Source organism: Eucalyptus grandis, chromosome 4, assembly GCF_016545825.1.
Source record: "Eucalyptus grandis isolate ANBG69807.140 chromosome 4, ASM1654582v1, whole genome shotgun sequence".
NCBI classification, from domain to species: Eukaryota; Viridiplantae; Streptophyta; class Magnoliopsida; order Myrtales; family Myrtaceae; genus Eucalyptus; species Eucalyptus grandis.
The window spans coordinates 5643258-5659920 of NC_052615.1; the positions used below are offsets into that span (position 1 = coordinate 5643258).

General features: G+C 38.0%; 1 protein-coding gene across 3 annotated transcripts; it reads left to right on the top strand.

Annotated features, from left to right (window-relative positions):
* Window positions 1-7512: 7512 nt before the first annotated feature.
* Window positions 7513-14040, top strand: LOC104419788 (BTB/POZ domain-containing protein At3g50780). 3 transcript variants are annotated; one of them, XM_010031562.3, is made up of 4 exons: window positions 7513-8333; window positions 8599-8637; window positions 8716-9581; window positions 12526-14040. In XM_010031562.3, exons 3-4 carry the CDS (start codon window positions 8949-8951, stop codon window positions 13471-13473), a joined length of 1581 nt encoding a protein of 526 aa, XP_010029864.1. In that variant the 5' UTR covers window positions 7513-8333; window positions 8599-8637; window positions 8716-8948; the 3' UTR covers window positions 13474-14040. The 3 variants fall into 3 exon arrangements, with proteins under 3 accessions (XP_010029864.1, XP_010029863.1, XP_039167267.1); XM_010031561.3 differs by lacking the exon at window positions 8599-8637; XM_039311333.1 differs by lacking the exons at window positions 7513-8333; window positions 8599-8637 and having other exon boundaries at window positions 8644-9581.
* Window positions 14041-16663: the final 2623 nt, after the last annotated feature.

A 16663-nucleotide genomic window follows, 5' to 3' on the forward strand; every position in this document is an offset into this window, starting at 1 on the left:
GAGAAGGGCTCTCTAAAGAAGGGCTCCTCAAGCTCGCATAATGCAATTGGAATATTAGCTTCGATCTCCAAAGACGGGCTCTTTTTCTATGAAAGTCTTTGCTAAAAAAGCCAAGAACATTGTGGATCATCTTTGTGGTTGCTCATCCCATGTCTAATTCCCAATTAGTTCTCAGCATCCTCAATGGCTTAGGTTCAAAGTATGATGCATTCATTACCTCAGTTACAACTCGTCTTGATCAACTACCTCTTGATGACTTCCTCGGCCTTCTTTACAATCATAAAGTTATTCTTCAAAATAGAACCACTTAATCTCCAATAAAGTCTTATCCTATTGTGAATGCTGCATTCAAGTCATTTGATGCACTGAATACTCCCTCCAATGGTCGAGGACGTGGCCGAGGATGAGTATGCGGCTAAGGCCATGGTCGCAAATTATTATGATGAAACTTACTATCATTCTTGAATCGTCTATAAGGTCTTTGGTTGTGTAGGTCACTCAGCTCCCGAATACTATTAACGATTTAATCCTAGCTATAAAATCAGTACCGACTCTCCATCTACAATGTATGTCTCTTCAATTGGTGAATTGTTTAACCCATATTGGTAACCAAACTCTAGTGCCACTCACCTTCTTATGGCTGACATGGCAAATTTAACATTTGCCTAAACTATTCCAACATCGAGCAAATCCGCACTACAAATGAGTTAGGTTTGCAAATGTCACATATCGGTTCTTCCATCTTACATTCTCCCACTAGTTCTTTTAATCTACAGACTATTTATCATGTTCCATCTATCAAGAAGAATCAATTATCTATTTCTCAATTTACCAAGGTCAATGATGTGGTATTTAAATTTCATCATACTTTTTGTTGTATAAAGGATCGATCCTTGGGGAACCTCTACTCAAAAGCTAGAATAAGAATGAACTCTATTGTTTTGTTAATGCATGTATCACGAATAAGGTCCCTCTGTAGTCAAAAAAATTACCACTAGCTTCATCCTGCTTCATTGATGAATAAGCTTCTACTTCCACTTAACATGTGTGCTTGCATTACTTTTTTTAGTTATTTCAAAGAATGGTTTGCCAATATCTACTTCTTCCTCATCTAGTTTCTGTGAATCATGTTATCGTATCGTCTTCCCTTTACTAGATCATTGACCACTTGTAATGCTTCTCTAGAAATATTTTATTCTAATCTATGGGAACCATCTCTGTTACGTTTATGAATGGTTTTTGTTATTACATCATTTATATTGATGCTTATAGTGGATACCCATGGCTTTTTCTACTTTAAAAATTGATGCTCCCTCTACTTTTGTACAATTTAAATCCCAAGTAAAAAAATATTTTAATTGAAAGATCAATGCCCTTCAAATTGATGAAGGTGGTGAGTATAAGAAATTTGATCCCCAATTCATGTAATATCTCTTGGATTCATATTCTTGGCCCCCTCGTTTGGCTTCCATGTTGACCTCTTCTTTCCATCCCCGTGAGAAGGTAGAGAGCAAACCATTCATTTATCTATTTAATTGATTTATTTCTTTAGTGCATGACTTTTCAAACTTTATAAACAGATTTGAATTATTCTTAATTGAAAAATGGCAACAACTCTCATATTTTCACTTCAATTTTCTCTAAGTATATCGATTTCGAGAAGTGTTTGATAGAGTCTTGTTTTTATAAAGTTAATTCAAACAAATTTGAGGTGTTTTATCTTAGAAGACATAATTCGTTAAGCTACTTGACTTCATTGACAAGAACTAATCACCTTAAGGAGATTTGGTTAGACATACCTCACCTCCTGTTTAATTCTTTTATGGGTTTATAGCATCTTTCAAATCTATATTTGGTTTGTAATTAGACATCTTTAATTGTAAAGATTATATATTATTATTATTTTCTCAGTTTATTATCTCTGTTTTTTTTTTTACAATAAACAGTATTACGTATATCTCTTCCAATACGTAATATTTTCCAATAGAATTCGGAAGCAAACGGCAGAAGCAAACGACGGAAGGCTCATTAGTAGCCCAAGATTTAGAAGGAGAAGATGAATACTTCACAAAATTACATTAACAGAGTTGCGCAATTGGCAAGAAAGGGGGCGAGGGCAGAGTTGAAGGCGTGAAAGACATTGTCGGTGAGGACGGGGATGGAACCGCAGAGAAGGCAGAAGGCTTTGGGGTTGGCGATTTCCAGCTTACTCCTCTCACTCGTGATTGCAACAACAGAGTCGAGTCTTCGATGCAGATGGTCTTAGCCTTCTCATTGCTACTTGTGCTACTCTTGGGGAAGAAGAAGATGATTTGGAGGAGGGTTTGCAAGAGCCAGATCTGAGAGCGAAAAGCGAATGTTTTCTCCTCCAGATATGGAAGCATAAAAATTTCGGATTGATTCGAGCCTTCTTTACACCCCTAATCGCAGCTGACCGATTGATTCACATCCTTTGAAAAGAACCTTATCTTTACTCCAGTAATACCCAATTTTCCATTTCTCTAAATGAATTCACATACTTAAGCTATTTTTGTCGAAAAGAAGATTGAATAATTTATTTATCACACTAGTGGAGACTGAAATGTTCCGTAAAGATAAATGTTTCATGAAAATGACATTTGCTTTTATGTACGAGTTTTTTTTTTTCCTTTCTTTCCCAATCCCATGTAAAATTTAATCCTTTTGTCAAACAGCTTAAAGAACACGGCAATTGCCAAAGTCTTTACTATAATTGACCAACGGACTAAGAGCTTACCAAACTTGGCCGAGAAACTGTAAAATATCTTATATCGTAACAACTTAGTCGACATAATGGAATAAATAGAAAAGCATTAAAATTAACAAATTTGGCAATAATTGTTCAACCAAGGTTCTGCGAGATTGAATTTGCAAGAAAAACAAGTTCTCTAAAAACATCCATCAAAGTTATAGTGTTCACATAAACTCATTTATGGGAAAGAGAAATTTTTTTTTAATTATTCGCATAAGTAAGATTATGGACTAAAAACATTTTATACATGAGTTCTCCATGCAAAATGAATATTTATTAGGACAAAATGATAAACAAGATCTTTTGCTGTTATATAAGAGAAGTTCTTCAAAAAAATTCTCTTTATAGAAAAAATGTATAAAAAAAATCCCGTCTTATGTAAAGATTAAATATTATATATTTTATCGAACGGTTATATTAAAGTGAAAATCTCATGTATGTCGATGAGCATTGACCACAATAAAATACATCACGTTGAAAACTTAATCAAACAGTTTGAATTGTCAAATTTATTTTGCCGGTGGCAAAGTTTAGCTTCAAATCCGATGGACTGTACAATAATTCTATATATAATTTGATTTCATCAAAATGTACTTGTCAATTAGCAAACTATATGCATGGAATTTTGTTGCAGGATATCTGTTGTGTATATAGATCATTACTTCCCAAGAACCTCCATCCGAAGGTATATATTTGTCGGGATCGTAGTCCACATTCCTACCTATATACTATCCAATCCCATTTGTTATCCTTATGTAAAATGACTTTAAGCTGATATTTAGATTGACTCAAGCAATAGAGACAAAAATAAAGTCATGCAATGAATTAGCAACATATACGAAGGCAAAGATATATATGGATTCGAGTTCATATATATTTAAGCTACATTTGGTCGTCCGGATTTCTAATCGGGATAGGACTGGATATGATAGGATATGAAATCCCGATATTTTTTTTATATCATGTCCACTGTTTGGTGAATCACAGTATTAAAGTCGGATATATTCATATCATATCATGTACATTTTTTTGATATAAATTGCATGTTATTATAAAAGAACCTAAATTGTCATAAATAGAGTTGGTGAAAATATCTCATAACACTATTCCTTAATTTATTTTTATTTTATTTTTCATCTTTTTTATTATTTTCTTTATTATTTTTTTCCCCTTTCATCATTCTTTAATTAAATTTTATCAAATAATAAAATGTACTAACATACCTAAAAATGTAATAAATATAAATATTTAATATATAGATTGAATGTTATATTATAAGATATAATTAAATTTGAATATATAAATTAAAATAAGATTAATTAAAAATAAATTTCTATTTTTTATTTTTAATTTCTTAAATTATAATTCAAATATTATTTATATTGAAATATAATTTCAATTTTGTTAATTTAATAAATTTGTTATTCGAGAAAAATAACTTTTCTATTATGGATATTAGAAATTATATCTATCTTTATCCCATCTCCCATGTAGGAGAATTTTATCTTATCTATATTTTTTTATATTCGACTTTATCACGCCCTAAATTTAAAATCAAATGTAAAATATGATAAATCATATCTTATCTCAAATTTTATCTCGATTGCTGCCAAATGTAGTCTTAGTGTCATAGATATTAGTCATGCGAGTCCTATATATGGGATTAAAAAATGACCGATAGTTGCGATCATTTTGGATGGATGAAGCCGGATGAAATCGGGTCTATGCAAGACATTTCCAACCTAGGAGTAGGACTGGAGGTGCAAGGGCAGTCACATGATTGCTGCTAGATTGCTTCCACAGTCGGCAACCCCAACCTGGCTTTGATCAGCACGTGCGAGGGGCATCTTGGAACTTGGAAAAGGATCGAGTGGCGTAGAAATGGCACACGAATTTGCGAACCGCGACATGAGGGGCTTTTGACAGGGGAGCGATTCGATGGCGTTGGTGGTGGTGCCGGTGGTGGTGGGGCCCTTTCTTTGGTTGATGATGAAAACGTGCCCCCCTCTCCCTCCCTTTTTCTTCCACTGATGAATCATTCTGTCATCGACTCAATTATTGCTGAAGCAACCAGGTCTCGACGAGGTCCACGCACCAATGCAAAGCATCCCAAAGTTGGATGGCACATGTCCAGGGCGATCCACAGTAAGTTGTGATCTTAAATCACGAAAAGAGAGATTTGAATTAACGTTTATTTCGGTGAACTTGACAAGCGCCCGAGTGAGAAAACTTCACGAACTTCGATGTTTTTCGTGTTCTGTGCTGTCACGAATATTAGAAGGTGAACTTTTTTTTTCTTTTGAATATATTTCATAAGTGTTTCGAAAGCATCTATTGATATAATTTTTATAAAAAAGAATCCAAATAACTTAAATTTCATGTTGAATAATTAATTTGTGAACCACAATGAATTTATTATGTTTTCCTTTCCTTATAATGGGTATATAATGACAACGTATTACCTAGAAATTGACAATGAACCATGTTTAGACTGTACACCGACAATACTTAAGGTAATTTGTCATGCTAGGATGTGTGGTAGGAAGATGAAGCAAGGTGATCAATTCATTGCTCTAGGTAACCATTAAAGTACGATATTCTTAACTCATCGATAGGCAGCTGTGAAGGTTCAGGACTTGCTCATCATCGCTGAGGTTGCAAGTTTGAATCTCCAGATGCTAGTGTCTTAAGTGGGGGATTATGGTGATGAGACTCCATGCCAGTCTCCCCCAAGATATAGGAGCCCGGCTCTTCGATGTAGTCCGGGCACGAGAGACCCCTAGTGGAGTCCTCGGTTACTAAAAAAAAAGTATGGTATTCTTATCATTGAAATAAAAAGGGATCATCAATTTAGGTGCAAATTGGACAAAAATCAAAAGAGAACAATCTTTCGTTGATGCTAATTTCATAATCTCAATCTGCAACGATGTTCTACATCATGTTGCATAATTGTCACGCCAACTTTGGATCCCGGTCGTTCCCAAATAGTGAAGCTTCCCGACTTTTGCCTTTTCTATTCTTTAGTAGAGAAAGAAAGATGCTTGGTGTCTCTTTCAAGGGAATTTGAATGATGCGGTTCTTTTGGTCTCTTTGGCACTTTGATTTTTATTTTTATATTTGATGGGCCCAACAAAAGTTTGATTTTTCCGACTTGGATTAGATTCTACGTTGTCCTAATCATGTATTGTAATATCCGAGGGTTTGACTAATGGGAAAAGATGATTATTCCAAGAAGCGATGGGGTATTAGATGACCAACCTTCTCCTATCCCCATAAGACAAGGTTGGAGTCTAATTGATGGGGTCCAAAGCATGAGTCTTCTTTTAATCTCTTCATGGGTTCCTTCTTGGACAACCCATTTATGAGCTTTTAGTCAATAGTCTGCTGAACTGTCTTGCGTGTGCTCCAATAAATCCAGCTTTCGGATTATTCAAGAATCAAAATCGCCTTGCTTTATGAAAGGAAGATTTCATTAAACTTTCATGAAATGGTTTCGTGGGATTTAGCTAATTGGTACTGTAGCAGCCTTTTGATTTGGGTATTGGTGTAAAAAAAGTTTCACATAGACACAGCCTTAAACATTATTAATTTGAGGTATGAGTAGCAATCATCCTCAAATCAAGAGTGGATACGATCACCTGCGTAAATTTTCTTTTATACTGTCAATGTATAATCTACATTTGTTATGAAGTAATAATATAGTATTGCCAACGGTAAAAGCATTAGGAACCGATTAGTAGTGGTAAGCATTAGTTGTAAGGCGTCGGGCTGAATTTTTCAGTGGACTTTCTTTTGAGGTAGAAAGTACCAACTAACTGGGGCCAATATCCTTCCAATTATACTCAAGAAAGTCTTTTCCCAAGTGAACCGAATAGATTCAAGGGTAAAAGCACTAGGAACCGATCGAGGTTGTTTCGTTCCCTAGCATAATACTAATCTTGATCTAATTAGAGAAATATATATAGAACTTGGAAAGGAGGATATTTGCTCCTAGGTGGCCCAAGAAAAAAAATGAAGTTCTTCAACCACTCTACCAAGAAAAGCTAACGTCCCGATTTTCCCAAAAATAATTCAACATATCTTATCATTGGAAGAAGCTCACGTCCAACTTCACAAGTCTATCCTAGAATCAGTCGGTTCGACTCCAAGTTGATTGCAACGCGGTTATTCTAAAAATTAGGAACCAGTTATGTCTAAGTAGATTTTGGGTTATTAATTAGGATCGAACGATTCAGGAGCTGACTACCCTTTCAACTAGGCAATAATGATGTGCAACCGTGACTTCATCTAAGATTTTATGTGGAAGAGACAAGGGGCGTGCCCCTGATCATATGCCACAAACTCAACTCATGACATGGTTTTAAGCAACTTACGTTAAGCATTTGTCAAGCAAAAGGTTTACATTGGCTCTTAGCATTGGTTACTAATGCTTTCTACGTCATAATATACAACGGTATGACCTTGTGTCGTGAGAATTGCTGCCCGTTTGATGCATCCAAACAAAATCAGCAGAAGAATGTGCATACACAACGATTGGCACTAACTAAAGTGGCTTGGGTTAAGATTAGTCACAAACCGAAAGGATCCGTAGCTAGACATTTCCTCATGTTCAGATTTCATAATGGATGATCTTCGAAAGAGGTAAGGTGATGTATTTACTATATAATTCACATATGGAATTACCAATCACAGTGTTGCCACAGGGATCTTCCAACTAGTGAAAAAGAAGCAACTTCATTCTCGATGAGTACCAGTTACAACGTGCTTTAAACTTTCAAATCACAAGTGAGCCACAATCCATCCTTTTCATCTTTCCTCAAACACCAAGACTTTATCCAGACCTCTATCTTGGATTGTTTTGCTAATTCCCACGAGTCTTTTTTCTCGAAATGCCCACGACATGATTCCCACCGCCCACTCCTCTTTGGGCACTTCTCCGAGGGCATTTCCGACAGAGAGAAACACACGATGGACAGCGATCTGCTTCATGTTTCTCTTCCCCAAGAAAAATCCAGCATCATCCCACGAAAACCGACAGAAGCCTGGAAAAAGAAAAGAAGAAAGAGAGGAAGAAAACAAATGGAAGAAAGTGGTTAGGCGTGCTCTAGTCTTTTTAGTCGTTTCATAGCCGAGGGGGAAGAGGAGAGAAATTATATCGAGGCAAAAGAAAATCACGGAAATAGTCTATCTGACCCACAGGCTCAAGTGCAATCATGAAAAGCAACTGGTTTTGAGACAAGGAACTGGCAAAAGCAGGGAGCTAGTAACAAACCCCCATGAGCCATCGGCCTCTGCTTTATTTTAAGTCTCCCGCTTTGCTTTTTTGCTTTGTGAGTTGTTTTTGCGATCGGTTCCTTTAGCTTTACAGATTTAAAGGAAGGCACATTGCCCCCATCATTTCCTCTCTGCAATCCTCTGTTCATTTGGTTCCCTTGATGCCTGACACCGGAGCTGTGGTTCAATCATTTTCATGAGCACCCCTTTGGGAGCTTTTGGAAGAAATTGATCAAGATAAGAGATGGGTTCATTGGGATTTCTCAGAATACCCCAATTTCAGTTCCAGGTCAGTAGTCTTGAGCTTGTTATTTTCAAGATTCTATTTTTTCGGGACTAGGACGAGACCCGTTTACTTTGTTCTTGTTTTCTTGATTCTGGGCTGGGCATGATATCTTCTTGAGCTGTTTCTTTGGGGGCTTGATCTATGGCTAAGTCCATGTGAAAAATTCGCGCTTGACGAAATTTCTGCTGATGCGTGATTGAGACCGTTCGTCATTTTCTGCTGCATTGAGCAGAATTTCTTATCTGTAGTTCGAATTTTATAATCGCAGGAATAGTTATTTTTTGGGCTTGTTCTCTCGAAATGAAAGGTGGTGGCATTTTCTCTGGTGCAGAATGCGCTTCCGGGACTCAATCTTGATCTCAGCCCTTTCCGTTTCTTTTTTCAGGCATTATTAGCAGTAGCACAAAGATTTGCTGAGGAGGAGGAAGAGTCTTTTGTGTTATCTGAGAGCCTAAGAAATTGATAGTATCTGAAGTGGTCTTATCAGTGTCCATATCTGAAGAAAATTGCTCTTCTTTCTTTAGGAATTTGGAAAAATACGTGATTGTCGGTTCGGGTTGTTGGCCTGCTTAGCCATAGAATCACCATCGTATGCTCTAAGTGTAACTTTTGGAAAATATGGCTGAAATTCGACTTACGAGAGTGGAACAAGGCCAGACAAAGATAAAAAACGTTCCGATTGCTGTTACCCCAGAGGGTTTTTGGTGTTGTCCCTCTCCTGCAGTGTTTCAGAAGAGCATCAAAGTTCAAAACACTGTAAACAAGCCACGACCATCCTCACCTCCACACAAGTCTAACATCCAGAAAAAGCAAGTCCCAGTGACTGAGAAAAGGCCGACAACCGCCCCATTGAGGTCGGGAGTGGTTTCTGAGAACCAAAGTGCGGCGGCTGACACTCCTGCTGTTGCTGCACCTGCAGCTCCCGAGAGACCTCCGAGACCAAAACCAGATCATTTGCCAAGGAAGGTGTCAATTGAGTTTGGTGAACCCGGGACTAGTGATATGAAGGTGATTTTGTTAGGGAAGCAGGGATTTTGTGTGAAGTTAAGCGTCCACCGGAATGTTCTAGTAGAGAATAGCAGTTTCTTTGCCAAGAAGCTACTGGAAGAAGAGGATGCTCTGCCCTGTTTAGAAATTGATGATTGTGAGGATGCTGAGATATACGTTGAAACTGTCGGACTAATGTATTGCAAAGATATGAAGCAGAGGATGATCAAGCAAACTGTTCCCCGAGTTCTACGCATACTCAAGGTAATTCATAATCCTAAGAGTCATGTAGTTGTTTTCTACCTTTCTATACAGCGATAGTTCAACAGTGCGTAATAGTATTTTGATGAAGCCTACACTTGTTAACAAGGGTTGATGGTTTCTCTCTGGATAATTTTCTGGAGAAAGTTTCTTTCTTTTATCTGTTGTAAAAGAAGCTACGGTCAGGGCTGCAGTTCTGTTTCAGCTTATAGAGAGGGTTTCCATTCACTAGTCCCTGTTCCATGCGACTCTTAAAAAGAGAAGAGCTTGCCATTCGCGTTATACAGCAATTCATAGCTGTTATTCAGAGACATTGCATGTTTCCTTGGACAGTGGACAATGTGCCAAATTTGAAAACCAAGCATAAACAGGTATTACTAGGTGAATTTTGATGACACTTCATGTAAGGGCCATTTGCTTCGGTTGGTTGCACTGGAAGGTACAGCAGAAGAGTTGAAAAAAAGAGTCATGTACCGGGGTGGCTGTGAGGCATGCTGATTTATTTGTCTTATGTCTTTGTCTATTCGACTAGACCACGCTATGGCAAATTCAAATCTAGAGATTCTCTTCAAAAGGCAATTTATCATATTGCAACAGCACAGTCTGGAAGTATCTGATTGATATAAGGTGGTCCCCTAGTTGGCAAGCTTTTACCATGTCTCTTAAGATTTGGGTCTTTCTAGGGTGCAAACTTGTTTACCTTTCCGGCAGGCTCTTAGACTGAAGTTTCTCAGTATATAGGCTAGAAGGGTTACAGACTTTTGTAGACATTAGAAAAAAATGCGATTGGTGGATAACATGGTTTTTTTGACTGTGAGAAAATAGACAAAACAACGATCAAAACCTTCATCCACGCATCTGCAATCGATCAAATTGTAGCGAGGCCATGGGGGACCTCCTGTAAAATTTAATTAGGGCAAGACTCAACAGTACCTCTTCATAAAGCTTGTAGGGTATTTAAGCGCGCTCTGTAGATCCCTTATCGACTCTTGGGTTCTCAGAGCTGTTAACCAAAAATAACCTATCTGAAGCAGTTAGGTCTCCATTTGCTTATGCAATTCCAGATGTTGAGCAGGATCTTCTTCTGCTGGTTACGTAATTTAATGATGTAATTTATGTATTTCAGTCAGTAATTTAATCTAGAGTATTTAGATGAACTTCACAAATTCAAACTGCGGAGAGCTTCTGGCCGTTTGTTTGAATAATGCGAAAATGCCTCAAATATGACTTCATTGTTTATCTGTTGTCCTTTTTGACAGTTGACTCTTTATTGTGATTATCTGATAATACTGATTATTACTTTCTACTTTTTATTAGAAATTGCACTAGAGGGGCTTATGGATATCTCGTTACAGATTGTAATGAATGAACACCTACTCCAATAGCATTACTGCAGTAATGTAGCCAAGACTTGTCCCTTTAGATGACACTTCCCTAATCTAGCAGATGTCAATGGATCGTTAGGTATTTGACACAGAAAGTAATTGTAGTTTTACTGCATCAATATACTTGAGTTTGTAGATTTCTTGTAACCTAAGAGCACTTGAATTATCATGTCAGCAGCTGAATATTTAGTGAAACACGGCATGGCTTTATAACTGAATGAACATACAATGGGCTGTGTAGGCTTTAGGCTTTGGATGATTGATCTCAAGAGGTCCAACCAGATTTTTTATTTTTTTTTTAATCATGTTTTAAATGCTTTGGGGTTAATTGCCTGGTTATGATGATATGTGTGTCATTGAGCAAATACCTTGTGGCTTACGAGCACATAGCGGGACATCAAGTTGCAAAAAATTAATTGGATGAGTCATGCATGACAGGATTAACACATAGGGGTCTAGCCCTCACTTAATTGTTTAGTGGGTTAAAATTGATGTGACATCTAGTTTGATAGGTAATAGACTCATGCACCATTATTGTGAATTTATAAGCTGTGTTTCTGGTCTCTCTCTCTCTTCCTAGGTGGTGGCTCAAGATGCTAGTGTCTAGCTTGTTTGCTACGATTTTTAGAGCTCCTCATTGCCACATACAAGACATAAGAGCTATTAGTTTTGGTGATGATTAATTGGTACTAGTCTCAACCTCAAGGATCGGCTTTGAGAACCATTCAAGGGTTACCTGCAGCACATTTGAGCTAGGATGTGGCCCATGCAAATGAGTTTTTTGATTGACTTGAGTGATTTTAGCAGACTTGTAATTCCATTATTTAAATTTTGAAATATTGATTATTTATTAAATGGAGTCTTTAACTTAATTTTACCTGATAAGAATTGAATACCCTCAATAGAAGATTTTCGGTTTAAGCTGGTTGGTTAGAAGACATCATAGTTCTTGCTGGACCTTTGAGAGAAAACATGGAGTAAATGGTTTATTAAGTTGCAAAGGGCCAACAATTTAAATGACTAGATTTCGTTTTGTCTAAGGAGTTGATGATTCTCTTGAGGGAAATATTGGAACTGATAAACACATGGTGCATCAAGTGCCCATCCTGGATATAATGAACTCTCATAATCAGGCTGTTAAATTTTCTTTTTTCCTTGTGTGTCAGCCTTAAATAGCATATGATGAGGCTGTGACATAATTTGTTAATACATGATCTTCAATTAGATAAGCCGCTACTTGAGCAGGAATCCTCCTATTTCAGTTGAAAGTTAATTTTCCCTAACTGAACCCACCATGAGCTGATAAGGCTGTTGCGTCTGGGTTTATGTTTTGTGATTGCATGATCTTATGAGTACTTGATATTTGAAGAAGTCTGATTGTTGAATATATTCTCTTGAATTACTTGAAGATGCAATGTCATCATAGTAACTTTTCTTTTCTAGTTATGTCAAAATCGCTTGCCTTGCGTTTCTTTTCTTTTAAATCATTGACAAACTTTTCAGTGAATGTCCAACGAGGCTTCTCTGATGTCAACAACTTGACACATATTTGCCTTTCACAGGTCGCAGAAGCACTTGGCTTTAACCAATGCATACACTCATGCGTGCAATATTTGGAAGCTGTTCCTTGGGTCGACGACGATGAAGAAGAGAAAGTAGTGTCATCCATCTTGCACCTCCAGGGTGAAGGAATTGGTGTCACTCCCATCCTGAAGAGAGTCTCATCTAATGCCTCTGCCCCATCCAAAGACACGCTCTCTCAAATAATGGATATGGTTCTCAAGAGTAATGAGGAAAGAGGTCGACGCGAGATGAAATCCATTGTACTGAAGCTCCTCAAGGAGAACAACAGTAGTCTTCCCAGTTGTAATGAAGCCATCTATAACTCATGCAGGAGCTGTTTATATGCATTAGTCTCTTGTTTCAAGCAAGCCACTGAACTGGAATCGAATGATAGCATTATCGCTGGCAAAGAAATGTTGGTGAAGCAGATAGCCTTGGAGTCTGATAACCTCACTTGGCTGCTAGAGATTTTAGCCGACAGACAAGCAGCGGATGACTTCGCCGTCATGTGGGCTGGCCAACAAGAACTTGCGACCTTACACGGGAAACTTCCTATAATGTCACGCTACCATGTGAGTTGCATCACAGCACGGCTCTTTGTAGGAATTGGAAGAGGACAGTTGTTGCCATCCAAGGAGACACGCCAGATGTTGTTGAAGACCTGGTTGCAGCCGTTGATCAACGATTACAGCTGGTTGCAACACGGGTGTAGGTCCTTTGATCGTAAGGTTGTGGAAGAAGGGATCGGTAGGACCATATTGACCCTACCATTGGAGGACCAGCAGAGCATTCTGCTTTCCTGGTTGGGCAGCTTCTTGAAGGCTGGCGATAATTGCCCGAATCTTCAGAGGGCATTTGAGGTCTGGTGGCGCCGTACTTTCGTTAGGCCGTACGTGGAGTCGCAGGGGAATTCTCTCCACATAGAAAGCTTGATAGCTCCAAAATAAGGAAGTAAAAAAAAATGTCCTTGCTAGCAAGGCTTTGTTTAGGATTTAATTGAGTGGATTTCTTCGTAAGCAATCTTCATGCAACCTGGGAATTGCAAGAGTAGAGAAAAGAGAAGAAATCTTGCATGTGCCAGACCCAACCTCTTGAAGAACTTAGAGGTCCGTTCGTGGTGAAGCAAAGACCGGACATTGTGTCATCTGGACGTTCACCGACACTGTAGATCGAAAATGCAGTGAATTGCTTTGTATATAGAAGCTTTCCGGGGAGCACGCTTGAAGTTGCTTCTTGATGCAATTATTTGATCATCTAACAAGTACGTGCATGGTTTGACTACGGCGTGGTGGCTCTCGGGGTATATCAGAACTGAATTTCTAAAGTATTCAAGATTGCATCGATTGCCTTTTCTTATATTGCTTCTCTACCCCCGGTACACAATGCTCTGTTTCTAGCTAATTTCTATCATGTTGCATTCTCAAAGCGAGCTTGCGACGAAACTCGTTCATCAAGATTATATTGTATTCTGGGCAGTTTCTTGATAGAGATAATATTTCTCTCCCATTTGTTGCCCTGGATGTGCTAAAACTCCAAACCCACGAACGGATGTCGGTTTCCTTGAAAGAGGCAATTTGAATGGATTTGGAATCAAGTATTTCAGGTTCAATGGGATTCCAGACCAAAGTCAAGGGCCAAGGCCAAGTTAAGCTTCAGTTCCAGCCACAGAACTGAAAACAGAAATGGTTAAAATCAGACTTAACTATGTTGTTCTCGTATGTTTTATCACGTTCAAACCTGAGTCTGGATGAAAACATACACCTTATCCACCTCTTCTTATGTTTTAGTCTTTTAGTTTTGCATTCATTTATCTTCCCCCTTTGTTAGTGGAAAACCGAAAAATCAGCTAGAAAGCCGGAGTCTTCGCGGAATACATTCCGAATGATCTCAATCCGGATCTCGCCAGTTCTGGTATGAGTCGTCGGGCCGGAAACTAAAATTTTGGTTTGTTCGAGTTTCCGCAGCAACCGTCGTTGTTTGTCTAACGCCCCAAGCCAAGATTGGGCCATGTTGGCAGGGTAAATTGTGTTTCTCTTTGGTGGGAAACACTATGACCAGGTCCACAACTTGCTGTTCGATTCGCATCAGTCACAACAGTCGAGACTGGCGTGCCTCAAATAATCAAAAACCTTGATGACTGTCGGAAAAGAATACATCTTGTCCGTGGAATCGCAAACCTCTGATTTATGTGTATTATGATTGAGTTGCGCTTTTCCCCCCTCTCATTATGGCTAAAACACTTCTCGTCAGAATATTTCGACAATATCAACCTTTTTGGGCCCTATCTTTTCCCCCTCTCACTATGACGGAATTTTTTGCTTGTGCCACCTTCCTTCTTCTCATTTATTTCTCTTTATTATCTCTCTTTCTTGAACACTCCTTTCATTTCAATAATTGACAAGTGTTTTGAACCCCCAATGTACATCAATAGTACCAAAGAAAAAATGAAGAAGATTAATATCCTAAAAAACCCCAAACTGATACACTTGTGACAAATTTATCCCAATTGACCATAAAAAACTCTAAACTTGTATATTTATGACAAATTTATCCAAAACTAATTTATTCGATCACAAAAAATCCAAGACTGGTAAATTTGTGACAATTATACCCTCCGCTAAATTGGATTAATATCACAAAAAAAAAAATCACAAAAATTGTAAATTGTGACAAACGGAGTGTAAAATCCCAAATTGGTATACCAATCATCTGTCACGTGTCATTTAACTTAATTAAAATTTAACGAAAATTAATAGAGAGTAAATTTGTCACAAGTATACTGGTTTGAGGTTTTTGATGGTAAAAAAAATAGTTTTGGGTAAATTTGTCATAGGTAGAGTTTTTCAGGATATTAACCAAAAAAAAAAAAAAAAAACATCCATCTCTAACCCAAACAACTCACTAAGTGATTTGCAGAAATTACCTCCTTACCGAACTAGTTCACTTCCATCTCAATTTCTTCAACTCAAAGCTCAACTGTAAGTAAAAACCCATCTCATATCTCGTATCTCTCCACTCTTCACCCCATTCCATCCTTTTCGCCCTGTGTTATTCAGTGTCCCATCTCACATTAGACTCTTCAATTGATCAATCAAGAAGACAAGAGGAACCCCCATTAAAAATTTAGATCCAAGAGTTGAAGCCCTTGCCCGAAACCTCATCAAGCTAATCAACAATTTATGCTTCTCCGCCAATTTGTTATTACCTACTAGCCTCTAGATCCATGGCCCAATTTCGCCCCTGCTCTCACTAAGTTGCTTATGCAAACTGAAAATGCCACCTTCAAGAACAACAATTCCATCCTGAAGACCATCAAGGACTTGCCCCTCCTCACCCCTGTGCTCTTTCTTACTTTGGCGCCGATCTTGGTCATTGAGTTGTCGCCACCGGCTATTAAGAGGGCTGAAGAGGTGATGACGAACTCAACCCTCAAGCTCGAGCCCTTATGCGATGAGGCAGCCCTATTGCCCATCGATTATTTAGATCCTTGCGTTTTGATTGCCGTAAAGAAGTTCGATGTGAGAGCCTTTTGGTCTATTATGTTCTTAGGCATCAAACTCTGGTTAGGGATTCAAAAATTGATGACCGTGTCGTGGCCTGGAGAACAAGTGATAGAAACAGACCATAGAGATTTTTTTATTTATTTTATTTATTTTATTTTATTTTTATATATAGATATTACTAAGGCTTGAGCCATGATTAGAATTAAGAGGGAACGAAGAGAAGAGGAGGAAAATGGGACTTACAAGAAAAGACAGAAGAAAACAAACAAACAAAAAGGATGTTATAAAATGATGGGACTCACAAAGGTTAATATCATCAAAATAATATGACGAGGAGTGTTTTAGCTATGATGAGGGTAGAAAAAGCATGATCCTTTAAGATAATATATACAGGAGTGTCGCGACCAATTTTTTCGGGTATGAACCACCTAGATTAGATTAATGGACTACTAAGTCTTTAAACTTAATTCGGGCTCTCCCAAGCCCATACCAATTCGCGACTTAAGGTTCAAATATTTAACATGCAAAAGATGATTAACTAGGAGTCGCCACTAATCAGTTTATGGTAGGTCGATTAGACACCTAAGTAAAATAATTGGAGAATTACTTTACTCCTACGAACCAGAGACTAAAG